At 43.2% G+C, this 18,493-nt stretch overlaps 1 protein-coding gene across 2 annotated transcripts in view; it reads left to right on the top strand.

Annotated features, from left to right (window-relative positions):
- Nucleotides 1–18,493, top strand: part of LOC138511266 (C-C motif chemokine 19-like) — a 52,515-nt gene that overhangs the window by 3,135 nt on the left and 30,887 nt on the right. The window contains exon 2 of one of the 2 annotated variants that reach the window (XM_069626817.1): nt 1,285–1,555. The exons of the other annotated variant lie outside the window; for it this stretch is intronic. Within the exon in view, the coding sequence (XP_069482918.1) occupies nt 1,528–1,555 (28 nt within the window). The 5' untranslated portion in view covers nt 1,285–1,527. The remainder of the gene's footprint in view (nt 1–1,284; nt 1,556–18,493) is intronic. 2 annotated transcript variants of the gene reach the window in all.

Raw genomic sequence — 18,493 nt, 5'->3', positions numbered from 1 at the left:
TGGGGGACACAGGCAGGTTAGAGCCCAGGGAAGAAATGTTACGGGTAAGAGGGTGGATGCAGACAAGGTGGGAATGTTAGGGGGCGGGACAGATGTATGTGCTTGTCAATGTGTGCATCACTGAGTGGAGGGTCTAGGTTTCTGCAGGTGGTGTGACAGAGACTTTGAGCCCAATTCTCCAACCTTGAACCTCACTGGATGCTCTGTGCGAGCTGTGCATTATTGGCTCCACACGTGCCACCATGCCTGGCTATACTTTCTCCATAGCCCAACTGGGCAAGCACACTGTCAATCAGGACGGGGTGGCGGAACCTAGAGAATGAATGTCTGCCATTGGTGCGAGTGAAGGCTTTAATATCCAGAGTTAAAGCCCAGATACTGTTAACTCATTAATATTGCTCTGCAAATTCATCACTTCACATCCATCCAATGAATTGCACATGGGCCGACCGAAATATCATTATTATGTATTGCTTAACATGCAACACGCCCTTAGGCCTTAGTGCACACAAATGCATGGACTTGCCATGTCTGTTGACTTTACGTGTCATACAAGTCATACGAGTCTTAACTCGAATGGCTGTAGTTGTGAAATCGCTGAATGAATGATACTAGGTAAGTGACCCTCAGGTGAACATGCATTGCCGATCCATGCTTCCCGAACACTCCTCCTCTGTGAAAAACCAGAGAGGAGTTTCAATGGATAACACATATGTCAAGGATGGAGAACAGGATAAATTTTTATCAAGGACGCTGTTTAGTCTTGCTTGCTGCTAATGTGTCCGCGTGTTCTTACCAGCTTATTATTATTATTATTATTATTATTATTATTATTATTATTATTATTAAGTTTCAATACTGCTCTAACTCCACACTGTAACATTCTCACTTGGCACACTTGTCATCGTTTATTATTATTATTATTATTATTATTATTATTATTATTATTATTACTATTATTATTACTATTATTATTACTATTATCATTATTATTAGTATTACCATTATTAGTATTATTATTATTATTATTAGGTTTCAGTACGGCTCTAACCCAACACCGTACAATTCTCAAAGTGTGTCACACTTGTCATAGTTTATTATTATTACTATTATCATTATTATTAGTATTATTGTTATTATAACTATTACTATATTAGGTTTCAGTACGGCTCTAACTCCACACTGTACAATTCTAAAAGTGTGTCAAACTTGTCTTAGTTTATTATTATTATTATTATTATTATTATTATGATTGTTATTATTTGTATTTTTTTTTACTATTAGTTACAGTTAAGGGGCATTAAGTCCCGCCGAGTGACAGCAATACGAAACAAACCTCTGAGCATAAATGATATGTCTAATCTGACTATTTCTGGGAAAAGAAAAGGACTGCGGTGGATAGCACATAAGGAACACAGAGATTACAACACCGTCCACCTCAGCCACCGCTCTGTGGGTCTCTGAATGAACTGGCAGAAACAAGTCATCCTTTAACACCGTGCCGGCGAGTGGAAGAGCCCTGGAGAAATGTTCACCCATGAGGCGACTCATCCAGGTTAGCATGTGTCGGCGGGAGTGCGGGACTGAGGCTGCTATGAGCCTCAGTACCTGATGATACATGTGGGAATGCATGTATGTAATTGTAGGCATGTGTGCATGCAAGCAAGCCGTTGTGTTTGCCTGTGAGTTCATGCAAGTGAATGTGTGCACATGTCAGTGTGTGTGTGTGTGTGCATGTGAATGAGTGCATTGTGTACCTGCGTGCAGTTGTTGTGACAGAGACATTGAGCCCCAAGTTCCCCATCATTAACTCTAGTGACTCTGCAACATGGCTGCCCGGCCCGATGGCAGTGGTCGAAGTGTACGAAAAGAAGTAGCGGAACTATATTCACTGCTGGCCTGCCTGCGCGCTCCTCAAATCCCCATTGCCACGCCAACTGCTCCCAGCCACTTCAACCACTGCCCGGGGGGGGGGGGGGGGCATTTCTTTTCTGTGGACAGCTAACATCAACGTCTGCCAAAGAAGGCCTGCAGCACACACAGAACAGTATGCACACTCACTGCAGGTTCTGCGCGGACCCCCGTGGAGTCACTTTGCTTAAAATGTTGGGGGGACATGACATCTGAAGAAAAGGTGCCCAGCCAAATGAATGGGGACAAAATAGAGTGCCATGAAAGTTGGGGGGGACAAACACCCCTGTCCCCCCCTAAAATTACGCCCATGGCGGACACCGCTTGTGAGTTTTCATCTGTACCTTCTAAGAACAATTTCAGATGGTGTTGCAACAATGTGCTGCTTTTGAGAGTTTATGGTTTCCCAACCCGGAAGTCCACACACTCCAACCGAGTGTAAACGTAATGTTTACAGTGTGTTAACTTTATTAGAAACCATTGTGGTTCTGCTTCTGCCAAAGGACGGGGGAGCGCATGTGTTTATGAGTATTTTCCCTTTAATACTGCTTTGGTTTGCAGCACTTGTTTCATGCACCAGTTGGTAACTTACAGTGGTCAAAGTGTACGAAAAGAAGCAGGGAACTTTCATCCCAGCTGCACTGCCCCCGCTCCCACCCCCACGATCCCGATCTCTACGACCCCTCCCACGTGCAATCCAAAGCCACAACCAAACGCACCTGCTGTTTAGGGGAATGTTCAAGTGCAGTGCATTGAGTCGCAAGTATCAACTTCTTCTTACACTTTTATTTTAAAACAAAATCATTCCGGATGGTTTCTTTTTAACATATAAGTATAGGAACGGTAAAACATTGAAAAAGTAGAGAAGCACTGCTCCCAACCGCTCCTGCCCACTTCGACCACTGCAGTATTCCTTGCAAGAAGCACACAATCTGCTCTCGAGGGTGGTTTTGCCCTGCAGGCAGCCACCAGCTCTGCTTGTCTCAGAGGAAGCAGGACGCTGTGTTGCCCGCTTTATATCCACAGGCTTAATGGCTGTGTGGGCTCTACCTAAGCTTCATTTGCCCCCGAAGTCGAGCATGTGATAGTGTGAGGTCTGCAACCTGTGCCTCTCCAAATGTTTTAGACTACGACGGCCATGATCTCTCACCATTGATTATGCTGGCTCGATCTGATGGGAGTTGTAGTCTGAAGAGCCCAAGTTTTGCAGACCATTCCCAACCAAAGGTCTACCCTTCCCCCCCACCATCACCACACCCCCCACTCCCCGTGGAGCAGCCCAATGAACAAGGAACGCACCTTGTTTATTACATAAATATACACTGTGATGAAAACACCTGACCTTTGTGGGGGTAATCTAAAAATAGCGTAGCGCCACCCGTCCAGGGTGCTCACTTTGGGAGCACATTTTTGGAATTACAGTATTTTTCAAAATAAGACACCCTTTGTTGTAGGGTGCACTCAAAACGGGCACTTGGAACCTAAAAACACCTTCATTGATTACGTCATCTGTTTCGACATATTAGGATTTGTCAAAGTGAAGCATTAAACACACAGATTTTGTTGTGTTAGCAACACCGAGATGCGGCCATTATTAGTGTTTGTACTTTTACATCACAGCTCTGCAGTGAAACAAAATGGACGAGTCTCTTGTTGCAGAGCGGAAACACAATTGTGCTCATGATACCTACTGTTTTTTTTTTCTTGTCTGCTTGGAAGGAACATGCAGAATAGCACTTGCGCGCGCGTAAAGTTTCTGTAAGCTCATATCATTTACTTAAGGGTAATGAGAAACGAGTTAAACTTGATACATGGAAATAAAAAAAAATGGCTGCGCCAACAGACACAACCCTGGCCATCTGCTCAATGTGTCCGCATAGTGGGAATAATAAGAGGACATGTACCCATGGAGCACAGATGGCTATCAGGTATACCGGCCATACATGTATTCTGGAGATAAGCGGGCCCTCTGGAGCTAGTACAGGGCTGCCAGTTTAACTCGACTCTCCATTGGCAATGTATGCAGCGGGCTTGGAGCCAGGGTATTGTGATCTGATCTGCTTAATCTGAGCCGGGCTCGAGCTGCTGAATTCTGCAGCCTCTGAAAGCGAAGAAAGAATTATATCCGGATTAGCAGGTGCATCGCCAGTATTTTGAGTGGCATGCAAAATGAATGGGGAATTACCTTACGTGGGTGTGGCCTAATGGGCATCACGTGTCTTAGGCAAATACGAACTTTGCCTCTCCATTTTCCCCTTAATTGTGGCACCGACCCACGCCAGGCATCCCTTTGCAGAGATCATGACTATCTCCTCCGGCGTGCGAGGGTGATGATCCCTGCATCTCTTACTAAAGGGGATGCCTGCCAGAAGTCGCTGCCAGAATTACAGAAGAAAAGGAGAGACGGGTTCAAGCCAAGGCAGTTTATTCTAAACCATGAAGCACATAAATGAGAGCCTAAGGCTTTCGAAAAAAGGCCTGGGTTTCTAGTGGCCTGATCGGCTGGGGCAACCAGCGAACTTTAGGGAGCCGTTAGTTATATCATATAAAGTACCCAGCGCGGGTGTTTGGCAACCTCCCAGCCATGAGGAGGCTCGGTACGGTGTCTTTACCACACCATAAAGACCCTGCTCTGGGCCTCCTCAGAGCAGGAGGGTGCCATCTTCCCTCACCGGGATGAACGTAAGTGCGCTCCCCTGTGTCCCCTGCCCCTTAACTCCCATTTTCTACATGTCTAATCCCTCCTCACCCACCCCACTTACCTTGCGCTTCTGCGTTCCTCGTAGGCACCAGAAACACTAATGTTCCCAGTGCAGCCATGATCTGGCAATGGGCACCATAGAATGGGAGAAGGGACTACATGTAGTTCCCTTCTCCCCGAACCATGGTGGCCATCTTGATTTTTAGTTTTTATCTTGAGCTGAGAAACGGCAAACACATAATTTCTCAACTCAGATACCAACGTGCCGGGTTACCAATAGCAATAAGCCCAGAGCAGTGGTGGCATTACCGGTCTGTAAGATTCCTCGCCTCATCCCACCTGTTCTGTGTTTATTGCCATTATAAAAGTATCACTCAGATATCACAGCCTTAATAATCACGTATGCATTTAACACTGTGCAATAAGTTGAATGCATACATCAGAGGCCATAATCATATAGCAAACGTACACTGAAATGGCTGCTCTGTTTTAAGAAGATACAGCCATGCTTCTCTTAATTGGAGTTTGATTTAAAATCAATATCATTGTTTAGCAGATTTATTCACTGCATGTTTATCGATCTCCCTGTACTCGTATTCTATTATATAAAATTAAAATGTATTAATATTTTGCCGATTTGTAAGTGTTCCAACTGCTGCCATATAACAATGAAACAAACATAAGGAGAATTAATGCTTGGCTGACAACCACACTTTGTGGTCAAAGGGGAAAGTTGTAAGTGTAATCCGGAAGTCTATCTCAGATGCTGTATAAGGTGCAAGCATGCCAAACCAAGATGTGTAAATCATACTCTGAACAATGAGGAGAACATTCATGATCAGCCACCAATCAGAGGGCTAGGATTACAGGCAATCATTAGCAACAATCACTGGACTACTGGCTTGTACTGAGTTGTAATGACACGCTGCAGACATGTTTGCCAAATATTCCTTCTTGTGAAAAAATGCTTGGCAGGGGAATACAAAACATTTTCTTTTTTATGACTAAATAAAAATATAAACAAGTTGGCCACCCTGGAAAGTGAGCTCTCAGAAGAATGAGGGAGCAAACCTGAGCTGCCAACAGCTTGCACAGAACAATGGCTTATACAGAGGAATTCGGCTTTTATTTCATGCAGCCTTCTTGGGGTGCTAAAAATACTTATTCTCTTGCCTTCCTAGCATTCTGTTGCTCCCTGTTGCTCCCTGCTCTGCCATTTCTTCAGGGTGTCAAGCCCTCTAGTGCTGACATTCAACTGATTATGCACTTACGCGTTAGGTCTCATGAGAGGGAGCTTGCCCTATACCTAAGCTTTTGCAAGTGAAGATTTAGAGGCCCCCAAACTGCACTGTCAAACATAATGAGCGCATCCAGCTAAAAACTCAGTTCCATCAGCTGCCAATTCTGAGCAACTATTTCCCCAGTCTACTCCACCTCCATGTGTCCATTATCCCCTGAGTCGTGCTTCACATAACATGTTTGTTTAATTTATCTCAGAATGCAATCAATCCGGTTAGTGCCAGCAAACCTTGTGAGTATTTCTTCTCCTGATGCAGAAAGGAGAATGTGTTGAAACAAAAGCATTGCAGCATTGTCAGGCCACCTAATACTGCTGTCCTACTTTTGTTTCCATTACTTTTACCCACCTGTGTTGCAGTGATTGGAGGGAGCCGTGTGCAGATGGGCGGGAACAGAACACAGTGGCACACATAAACAGGGATCCCATTCAATAGACCCTTGTCCTTGCAGCCATGACCCTTCTGTGTTTGTGAACCTCCCAAAATCTGACTCTTAGGTATTTCCTGCCACTTTCCGTATTTCCACAATTTTTACCAGAGGCTTACCTTGACATCTACAAACATTGTGCTGTGCCAGACACGTGCAATGTTCTTGTAACACTGGAATTCATGAACTGAACAAGCCACACAATAAAAACGACCAATCATGCTCCGAATTATACACTTTATATGAAGATATTCAGATCTGTTAGTAAAACAACATACACTTCCATTTGCATTGCTAATAGGTGAGAAAACAGCATATGTCAACAATTTACACTGGTGAATGTGAGAAGATGAAGCACATTTAAAAGCACATGGAATATTGCTGTTTGTTCTGAGAAACCCTCAATGCCATTCATTAATAATGAGTGTAGGCCGACATGAAACAAGTGCACCCTTAGTTGTAACCCAGCCCCTGCCTACTATTAGGTTAGTGAGGAGATTAGCAGACATCCTTTCTGACACTTTGTATGTGAAAGCAAATGCATTATAGATACAGCTTCAATTCCCATTTACTTCCCCCTGCCCTTATCTACTGTCGGGTTAGTGCCAAGACTAAGAGTTGGAGAGATTATGGATTATGGAGATTGTGAACCCATCTGCGTGAAAGAAACAACACTCCCAGTTACTAAATTTAGAATCAGGCTACTTCATGGGACAATCAGTACCTAAGCGACAGATGAGGGTGTGCCTTCTGTGTCAGTTTGACACCAGGCTAAATTACAGTACCCTGCAGTAACTGATTAACTGATTAATTAAATGGTTGGATGATTATTGCCCTGTTTATACTTACACTTGACCAGACCATTTGGCTGCTTAGAATGTCAGTACTGTCCTTGGCTGGGCACTGGTCTCCGCTGTGGTCTCCTGAGACACAGCTCTTCAGCATTCCTCCTCTTTCCCTCAAGCCCAGGACACTCACAGAGGCTCAGTCAATAAAACTGCAATGCAATAATGAACTATCATCTAACAGGCCCTTTTTGCTGCACTGCACATACTCTGCCTGGCAAAGGACTGATGTGAGCTCTCAATTTTACATTATTTTTTATACTGGCAATGAACAGCCAGTGTGGTGTCCGTGCGCCTGCTGCCTTGTTAGTACACACTGAGTCTGTGGCCTACAAATCACCCCTATGCTAATTGTTAGCACTCAAAGACACCCCCTTTATTGCCCCTAATGCTATGTTAGTACTCATGTCAATAATACATGCACTACACAACACTACACACAACACATGCTGCAGACATTCATTAGTTCAAAGCCCTTCCTACACCACTGCCGCAATGTGCTCATAACATTCACATCTCCTCCATCTGTGCATTTTTAGATCCTGTGAGCATTATTTCCCTTTAGTAATTATGGCCTCTTTCCACATTAACCCTGGGCCTGTCAGTCTGGTTTTCTTTTTAACTGTATGTCCATTGTATGTGAAATGACACGAACGATATCTACTGCTCTAGACACCAAAATGGGTGTAGTACCCTCAGTTACCCCCAGCAAAGGAACTGCCCCGGACGATCGCAACATAGCTACCGCTAACAAAGTGTCAATCATACGTTAGTTTGGGAACAATGCCACATTGTGTTATGTAGCTGGAGCCCAAGTCTTCGGCTGCCAGACTGGAGAGTTCTAAGTGAGTGTAGTGACACGCTTGTGAGGTCAGCGCATTCTGCGATTCGTCATGACTGCACGCGGCTCGTCGGGAGGAGCAGGGCACGGAGGCGGCACAGGGCATGGCGAGAGGCAGAGAGGAACCGGTGACAGGCTGAGAGCACATATCCCCCCGAGGAACTATAACAAAACAATATATATTCATAGCCGGCTGTCAGCACAACAGAATTACTATATTGATGTAACACTGAAGCAACAACAAGCCTCCTTCAAGCATTGGTATGAATGCTACCTCTTCTACAGCGAACCACGGCGGGTTCATGTTGCACGTGTTTATTGTTCTGTCTGCCTTATCATGTTGTAACTAAGTGATGCGCCCGGTTGCCCCTGGGCCTGGTGCGCTATGCAAATAAAATAAATACTAAATACTAAATACTAAATAAATACTAAATACTAAAAACTGTGTGTGATAATGCACACTTTATCAATTAGCCTCCAACCTGGTTTCCTAAAGAGAGCTGATATCACTTATTTGAGCGATTTTTGCACATTACAACATTTTGGCAAGCAGCTTTACTGCACATGTGCCAATGTGGTTGCCAATAGGCACTCTGGCAGCCACCCCTACCCTCTGTGGGGGTGGTATAGGTTGAATCAGAAGAATGTGGTCTATAGAAATCGAACTATCATGGGGAACCTGGTTTGAAGTTTCCCCTTTTGTGAGACATGTCCTAGTATCAACCAGTAAGGGTTCACACAATGTTACTTAGAAACTACTCACGCCTCCCTCGCCCCACTCTCTTTTTGCATACCTTTTGGGCTGTCATAAGTGTGTGTTAATGCTAACTTGGGTTAACGTGTACAGTCTCAGTGATCCAAGAATGTCTGTTAGTATAATTGGAGTGTATTTAGGATTACCACCTTTCCTTAAAGCAAAACCCGGACTGCAAGCCCAATCGGCAAATGAAAGACCCCAGCCCCTAGACCCAACCCCATTCCCACGTGATGATAGGCAATGTATGGTTGGTTTGCTTAATTACGTTTTAATATCCATTTGTTTATTCTGTCATCATATCAGTATAACATAACATTACAAAACAAAGAATGTTTTTGTCTGACATTTGACAATGACTAATTGCCTGGCCGCTGCCCACAGCTCTCAAATAGACCCATGTCAGGCCAGTGTTTTTTCTTTACATTTTGGACTTGTAGTTTTACATTTTATTAAAAATGAAGCACTATGCCCTGAATACATAAGAAATCAGATTGATGGGCTCTGCCTGCCTGACATGTTTCTAATTAAGAACTCGGTGAATGCTCCCGAAACTTGCCTCTTGTCATTGGAACAGGTTTTCTACTCAAGTCAGGAATAACACACTTTAGAGGCTGCAAAATCAAACGTGTACTTACTTTGCACAGTTGCTGCTCTAGGAGGGATCTTGCTAACAATAGACTGTAATTCAAGACATTTAATTAATCAGTATGGAGTGAATTTCACGTGTAAAAAAAGAAAGACTGATTTAGAGAGATCCCTCTGAGACAGCTCCAAGCGTTTCTTTCTAAATCAAACTGACGTGCCCCTGCTGCACACGAGTGCACGCAGGGGCTGAAAGGCGGGGCCGCACGAGAGAAGACACAGAGACACAGGAGCGAGGTAAGTGTATTTGCAGTGTTGTTAGAGAGAGAGAGAGAGAGAGAGAGAGAGAGAGAGAGTGTGTATGTGTGAGAGAGAGAGAGAGAGAGAGAGAGAGAGAGTTTCTGTGCGGGAGAGGAGGGGAATGTTTCTGGTGGAAAAGGGAGGTGGAACGGGGGAAATGTGTGTTTGCGTGACTGTGTGGGAGAGGGGGTGAAATGCATTGGGCTGGGACAGGCTGTGGTGGGTGTTAAAAGGGCAGGGTGTGTAGGGTTTAACCACCTGACGTTTTAGAAATCCAGCATGGAGAGGGTGGGGGTGGGGTTAGAAGGTCATTTTTCAGCATTTTAAAGGCCACACAAAATCAGTTGAATAAATGCAGTAATGTCACATAGAATCATTTGATCATCTCTATGCAAGCCTTTAAGCTTCCCTCCACAATCCGTGACTAGGTCATCCATTCCTAGAGCTTGCTTTGCATTCTGGGACATGTAGTTCTGAATTTAAAACAGAGAATGCAAAAACGACAAGTCCCAGAATGCAAAGAATATGACTGCGATTCCATGCATCGGCTAGGGATATTTGAGAGCACTGTCCATAAATGTATGTTTTATGACTTAAAAGTCAAAGTAAGCTTGCTTCAATAATCTGCCTATAGGCTATAATCATCCAATCCCCAAACAAGTCCTGCATGTTTTACCGATTTTACCAGTATACCCTTAAAAGGGAGGCCTTTGATCTGAAGAAATATTGTTGTGGTCTCAGACCTGGAACATTCCTGACATGCCTCTATTGACATTACTCTACAGTGCCATGAAGTGACTGTACTCAGAGAAGACGCCTTATAAAGCAGCCATGGGAAAAGAAATATCCCATGAATAAAATACATGAGTGCAGATGCATTCAAGATTGGAACCACCACAGGAAAAACTAAATTACAAAATGATAAATAACAAAGATATTGACATGTATGCATGCACAAAACAAAAAATAGTTGTGTAACAATGAAGTAATTATTCAGTAGCATCAGTGCTCTTGAAAAGAGTTGTATGAATTGAGTTAGGCACTGTAAGTGTCTTTAAGCATAAACACCAAGACGAAAAGTTTAGTTTCGCAGAGCTCTTTTCTTTAACTATGAAACTTGCACAACTCCCCATTTAATAATGTGTATTAACTACAGGAAACAGGAGTGTTGTGTATTTACACTGACACCTGTAAAGCTAGAGGCATCCTAGGGTATGTGCTGTGCCTTTAAATGCTCGTTTCGAATACTTATAGCAAGACAGTGTTCTCTTAAGTACCTCGTGTACATTCCTAATTAATCTTGTTTTTGTCCATAGCTCCTGTTTTAGTTGTAGGTCTGATCTTCCATATGGAGGTAGACTATGCGCTGCACAGCTGGGGGTTGACGAGGAAGTAACAGTGAAACAAGCGACTCTGAAGCAAAGAACAGACCCCCAAAAGCCCCACTTAACGGGGGCAGTCCTCCACTGCAGTGGCAGAAGGCAGCGTACATGTCTGCCTTCAGACTACGTGTAAAAACCGGAGTATAGCGCAGAAGTCCGGCAATCCAGAGGAAACACTCGAGAAGCAGTCAGTCAAATCTAATTCTGGATAGGTGGAGCCCTATGTGTCCTAACGAAGGAACCCTTTTTGATTGGCTTTGCAAGTCGTGTCAACAGACCTGCCTCGTCTCCAGACTTACACTGGAGACTCCGGGTTTCACGGCTCTTGTCCGGGTCTCCGCGGAAGAGCGTGGAGTCTCAGGATTTACGGCCAACAAATCCCCCCACAGCTTCATGTGATTGGCCACAAACATGCTGTTAATGGCCAATTGCATGGTGATGTGGGAGGATACATGGAATTGTGAGCCTATCCCCCTGCCCCTTTTCTGAAATCACACCTCAAACATGGGGGCGGGGCAAGTGGGTGGGGTCGTGTGTGGGTGTGGGCGGGGCGTCCGCGTGACGTGTGTCTGCCGGTTTTATTTATTTTTAAATATAGGCAGGTCTGCGTGTCATCTTGGCATGTCTGCTCTGCAGACATCCTTGCTGTGTTGAAGGCATGGCAACCTGCACCCATGCTGCCCCGCTGTCCTGAAGCATATCATAAGAGAACCAACCGACTTCATACATTAATTTGGTCCTGTTTTGGGTGGCCTTCTGTTCTGGTTTTTGCTTTCTTTTTGCAATATTATAAAATGATGGATGAGTGTGTATATTATAGTATGTATTATCAATGTTTTTTTAACTACTTCATGAATTAATGGTGATTAAGGGAGTTATATAACGGTGTTCAAAATTAATTGATGTAATGTCTCTTTTATATGTGTGAAAAGTTAAGTAAACTGAAGCACACTTTTATTGAAGTATATCCTATTGCAAGTCAGCGAGGAGTTCTGTGACCAAATAGAGGAGCGAGAAATGTATGGTTATGAGACTTGGAGGTGACTTGAAATTCTCTTACGTGCAGTAGTGGTTATTTTACTGCTTATAATACACTGCAACATGCTATCATCCCCTTTAATACCTACACCTCTTGCTGATGCATAGAATCAATGTGCAATCTAAGTACAGAGCCGTAGGGACGCAATCTTAATAGTACAGGTCTGTTTTTATTACTCAGTATGCAACTACAATCTGTCTACAATCTGTCTGCACTACCTATCAAATGTCAACTGGCCGCTTGTAACTGGTACCTGGTAAGCGCCCCTTGATGTCTCCGGGTTTTTGTGCGCGTTGTAAATGAATGCATAAATAAATAAGTATTAATGTCCTAACTAGCCTGTAATAAATATATTTGCAGACTTTTATACAGATATTGCCGGCTACCACGTATTTTGTTTTTTAGGGCAACCCTTTTCATATGGAAATTAATACATGGTTCTTGGGGTGGCACCTAAGATCCACTGACTTTGTGAACATTCTATTTCTAATAATCCTTTAACTCATTTGACCGGTCTGCACAACATTTTCTAAAGATGTGTTCTGCCCAAGGCCTTGGACATTTGGAACGTTTGTTGAAAATGCATCATAAAAAAGAGTGGTATTCTTCTTGTGCCTTCTTTTTCCAATAGGTGAAAATGTGCATTAATTGATACAACATGTAGTCTACACTGCTGGAAGGATTCACTTCAAATTCAAAAATGCCGGGCACATAGTGGGGTAGACGTGCCTTTCGTTTTGCCCAGTCGTTTTGTTCTTTTTTTTTTTGCTTTTTTTTTTTTAAAAATTTGGTGCTACCAAAATCTTTTTCATATCTCCCAACTAAGGGTTGCTGGGAAAGAAAAGCCACCATTGCAAGCCACTCTCATGGGAATTTCATGTCATGACAATTTTGTAGGAGAACAAAGGAGGGGTCACAAAATGTCTTTTGAAAATTCTATGGTAAAACAATATCACATCCATTGTGTTTCACACAATCGCAAAGAGGCCCTCGAGCCATGGGCCCATAATGGGGAAGACATCCCATGGTGCATAGCTTAAAAACATACTGATGATATTGAAATGCCATCTTTGAATATATGAAAACAGAAAAAGGACTTCAGATGGTGTGAGAAATAGCATAATACATGCCCTGATATTAAATCAATTGAAGTGAAGCTAAAATGATGGTTTAACTTAACAAAACTATTCAAATTCAGCCAGGGGTTTCAAGCTACACACCCTTAAGCCTGAGCCCCACACTTTACGCTGAAGGTCAAACCTCCATTTTGCCTCCAAACTAGCAATTCAGCTGTGCAGTAAAAGTAGTGGTAATTTTATTATTTCCAACAAATCTGTCTGTAACGGAATTACAACCACCTTTTACCAGACTGCCGAACTCGTAATGGGGCCCAAGAACTGGTTACTGCCATGTCCTATAGCAACAGTTTTGTATATTTTGATTTTATTGGCAAGAAGCAGAAATGGATCTATGTGATGTTACCCATCCAAATTTCGCAGCAAAATTCAGACAGGGCGACATGAGGAATCGGGGCCCAGAAAGGAAAGGAGAGGAACAGAAATACCCATGTGGTGGTCTGTGCAAGTCAACAACAAGATCCAGAAGCGGCCATGGGGAGCACTGCAACAAAGAAGGGCTGTTTACAATAAGGGGATTTTCAGTAGAATAACTTGAATCACCCCACCCATCGTCACGCCTTTGCTTCCAGAATAAGTGTCTCCTTGTTGAAAACAGTGGGGTTTTTTGACCCCGTCGTAGAAATAAGAAGTATTGTCCTGAAGAAAGCCCAGTTAACACCTGCCAGAAACGTTTGAACATACGTATTCAGATGAAAGGGCTGACACACGTGTAGACACATCAGATAACTTGAGTGACAAGTTGTCTATTCGTTCTATTGAAGAGTGGTGTGTATAAGAAGTGGACCCCAGGGTTCTTTCACATGTTTGTTTTTTGTTTTTTTACCTCAATCAAATTTGAAAAAACAGGAATATAAGAACTGTTTCTGAATAATTGATGTGTTATAAATGATAAATCACACCACTTACTAACCCTATGACGCAAAACGTTTTTATATGTACTGTTTGTAAATAATGTCATTTTTTGATATGAATGAATTTTGATATTGAATTAGTGTTTTTATGTACGAATATCAATATTCGGTCTTAGTCAACTTCGTGAAAATATTATGAATAAATGTATACATTTATAAGAAATGGTCTCTCGAATATACCCTGCTTAAATTAATGTAGCTTGTGAAAAGTATCAACGCTAATAGGTGTGCTGGTAAGAGAGGGGTAATCAGTTGTTGTGTTTTTGAAACTGGTAACGGAATTGCCACCACTTTTCCCCACACTACCGAACTTGTAATGGTCCCAAGGACATTCTGGTTACTGTCCTGTCCTGTTTCTATATTTTGATTTTATTGGCAAGAAGCACAAATGCATCTATGTGATATTACTGAATCAAATTTCAGAGAATACGTTTCTACCAAATAGATTTTACCGAATAGAATATCAAATTGTTTTATTTTTCTTATTTGGGGGGGTCCACCCAAAGCCCCGGTTTCCCTGTGCTTTTAAAGCATCCCAAACCCCCTCCCTGCCACTTTTTACACCTTTTACTCCACCCGCATATACATTCGAATTAAAAATCTTTTGAAAATGTTATTCTCTGTTTTTAATTCGGTAACGTCACTGGATAACGCAAAAAGTACCAGCAAAGTAAAAAGGATATAGGAGATCCATCAGTTAAATTTAAGTGAAAATATGTGAGCATATCAATGTAAGGATGGCAAATATATAAATGTAGTTACCAAGCATCCATTTAAACAGTAATGTGCAAATGTATGCCATCCACTGCAGAGCCAAGCCAAAAGTAGAGTCTGTTAGCAGCTCACATCTAGTTGAAAAGTCACTAAACAGCCATTGAAACTGGGGTGAGCATAAACAGGATGGCTCTTGATAGTGAAAAAAACTGTTTTTGTGTTTGACGGCCCAAAGACTGCTGTTTCTTGGTTAACATAAAATATTAAGCATTCACTGATGAGCCGCTAAACATTCCTGCCTTATTTAAGGAAAGCATAGGCTTCCTTAAAGAGTGAGCTGAAGGGAGCTGCCACTAGGTGGTTTGACACCACCCGTTAGTATTTACCGGTGGTTCTGAGCCGAGGCTGCCTGCGGCAGGAAAAATGCCACCGACAGACGTGTCTGTCTTTTAGTGGCAGAGGAAATCTAGCCTTGTCCCACAGTACCACAGCTCTAATTGGCAATTTGGTATTCTGATCAGACCGTGCTGGAAGGAACTCCGCCCTGTTTAAACCAGCTCTGAGCTAACATAAAAATTGGGTGGAATTTGAGGGTGGCACTTGCGGTTGGGGAACCCCGCCCCTTTTGCCCCCTTCTTCCAGATGAGGCATTTCCTCATGACCCGCCCCTGGATGCCGCGGTTGCAGTGACGTTCTACTGTAGCCCTTTCGAAGGTAGTGTTATTCCACTCTCCCCAGGCTCTAGCGTCCGGGGGGTAGACTTGGCAGACGAGGACCCAGAAGCAGTGTTATTTTGTAGTGAATGCAACACAACAAATGAAGGTGTCTGGGAATTGTTCATACAGTATTGAGATCGTTCTTTGTCAGAATACCGATTAGCACTTTGTGACTACATTTAGAAAAGTCTTCTTTTTTCACAATTTTCTATTCTTCAGAATTTGCTGTTTTTTAACTGTTGGTGATGACGCCCCAAATGGACACATTTCCTCAACTAACCTCCACCACGCTCCTGCTTCACTTTCCCTTCTCTATTTTGCCATCTTTCTTTCTCACCTTCTTCATTCCTCCTTGCATCTGACCTTTCTCTTTCTCTTTATTGTAAGCATTTAGACAGGTCATCAGGAAGCAATTCCTCAATTCTTTTTTCCATTTGTTGTAATGGGTGTCAAAGTGACTTAACATATTTTGAGACAACTACAAATATTCATGGATGAGGCACACCGAGCACTCTTAGTTTGGGTGCTGGTGTAATTAAGTATCCTTTATATTTGAGTGCTAGTAATATGGGAAGGCTTTTAAATGTTGCTGGATATAGATGGAAAGGCTAGCATAAGTCTCCCCAATGAGACCGATCTTGCACACTGCTGTGTAAGGTTGGTCGTGCTCAAGGCAACTTCCTTAATACCCATAATCCTTTTGGTTTAGTCCTTTTTATTTATAACTATTGAGAGAAAGGTGTTTCACCCAGAAACACTCAGGTGCTTCAACTCACTTACAATCATTGGGTCAATTCCGGTGCAACAGAGGGAACGTCATGACTACATGAGTGGTTGATGGTCGGTCAAAACATAATTCACAGAAAGAGACAGGATAGGAAAGACAGTGATCCAAGTGTAAAAGATGGTATTAGAATAATTAACCTAAAAACATTTGACCTAAAACATTTGATCATTTTTTTTTTACCTTTAATCGGTCACATTTAATTAAATATATATATAATGGGGTGGGTAAGGGTATAGATTACGTTGAGGGGATGTGGTGGCGGGCTTGCGCGAGGTCTCCCCCCGCATTTAAGACCGAATAAAAGTTCCAATAAATTCAATGAAATGTGATTAGGTCAAATGCCTAAGGTCAAATAGACCTAAACCGTGAAAGACAGGGCTGTCGAAGAGAAGGCGTGATGTGTTAGGGTATTGAGGGTGCTTCTTCCTGATTCAAGAGGTGGACCTTGAGGGTAAATTCAAAAGATTGGATGGCAGTGGCATTGAGATCCAGTGGGGAGGGGCAAGAAGGGAGAATAAGCAGAAGCACGAGGATGGTCAGGGACTGGGAAACTGCAAGCTCAGGGAGGCTGTAAGAACTGAGGGTGCAGGGAGTGTAGTAGCAGGATATAGTTTCAGCCAGGTGTGGCGGGTCGGCGGCAAGCTCATGAACAGAGTGAAATTAGTACAGATTTTAGATATGACTGGTTTATTTTTCCATCCAGCAGATGTAGGGTAATAGTCAGCTGGAAAAGAGCAGGAGAGATTGCAGAGAGCACGTGTGGCGAAGTTGTGCATTTTCCGTAATTGAGAGAAGCAGTAGAGGCTGAAGCAGAGGAGGAGGCTAGCACAGTAGTATAGGTGAATGTGTTCCAGGGTTAGGCTAAAGGGTTTTGGTGATTAGTAAGTGAGGAGAGGGTAGATCCTGGCAGAAATATTGTTAGTGTTGACCAAGTGGTGAAGATTGAAATCACTGTCAAAAAGAATACCATGAATGCATGCCTTTGGGATAGGGGAGAGCGGGTCAAGGCGGTGAAGGAGAAGGGAGATGCCAGGCAAGAGATGACTTCCGTCTTTTATAAGGTAAACATGATGCAACAAATTGCAATGCAGTGAAAGATTGCCAAGAGGCAATCAAAACTGTTTGTAGTGATCTAGCGAGGGAGAAGAAAAGGAGACGATTTGAGTGCTGTCCACAAATAAGTGATAGGACAATCCAAAGGAGGAGAGAAGTTGCCCGAGGATGGCGCTACAGAGGGTGAAGAGCAGAAGGCATAGGACAGAGGCTTGGGGATCTCTGACATGGTGGGAGGTAGGATTGAAGGGAACTGTGTTGCAAGAGAGTTAGAAAGCATAATGAGAATCCCTAAGATGGTAAGGTCCCAGAGAAGCAAAGGATGGTCCAGTGTATCTCAAGTCAGCAAGGAGGTCCAGAAGGACCAGGATAGAGAAGAGCTGTTAATGGTGAGCATAGGTCAGAGAATTAGAGACATGAAAAGGGGTTGTTTTCAAAGAGTCCCACCTGTGGAATCTGGCTTGAAGAGGGTCAAAGAAGTCCTTCTTGTCAAATAAGGTGACCTTAATTTGCAGATTAGTCTCCTCAGGATATATGTGTAGTGAAGGAAGGGAGATGCAGGAACTAATTAGCACGATTGTTGGGGTCCTCTGAAGGATTGTTGCGCATCAGCATGGCAGTATCTACATTGAAGCAGGCAGGAGTGACCCCAAGAGAAAGGGAGAGACTAAGGAGGAAGGAGAGATAGGAGCAGGTGCAAATTGCTTTGTACTCTGCTGGGCTTATGGGCCATCAGCAGCTCAAGAGGGGTTTGTAGTTCTCAGGATGGTAGTTTACGCAGTGGAGCTAGTTGAAGAAAAGAAGAATAGGCAATAAATGGCAGGGCTGTGGGGAGAGGGGCGATGTGAGAGTGCCATAGAGCGAATGTCATAACCAAAGATGTTTGCTTGAGGGTGTGGAGGAGTCAGCATAGTTTGGAGGGTGGTGTAGAGTTTACATTGTTAAGATTGAAGAGTAGTACTAAGACTGTGAAGTAGGATGATTTAGCAGTCCAGCCAGATATTGGAGGTGATAAGGGCTTCCTTATAGGCCAGTCAAATTGGGGGAATACGGATCTTGCACCGCTTGTGAAAGGGGAATTCCAACTCTA

This window comes from Ambystoma mexicanum, chromosome 6p (genome assembly GCF_040938575.1).
Source record: "Ambystoma mexicanum isolate Mex_15411 chromosome 6p, UKY_AmexF1_1, whole genome shotgun sequence".
Classification (NCBI taxonomy): Eukaryota; Metazoa; Chordata; class Amphibia; order Caudata; family Ambystomatidae; genus Ambystoma; species Ambystoma mexicanum.
The sequence above is the reverse complement of the archived record's forward strand: the minus strand, read 5'-3'. Positions and strand labels throughout refer to the sequence as shown.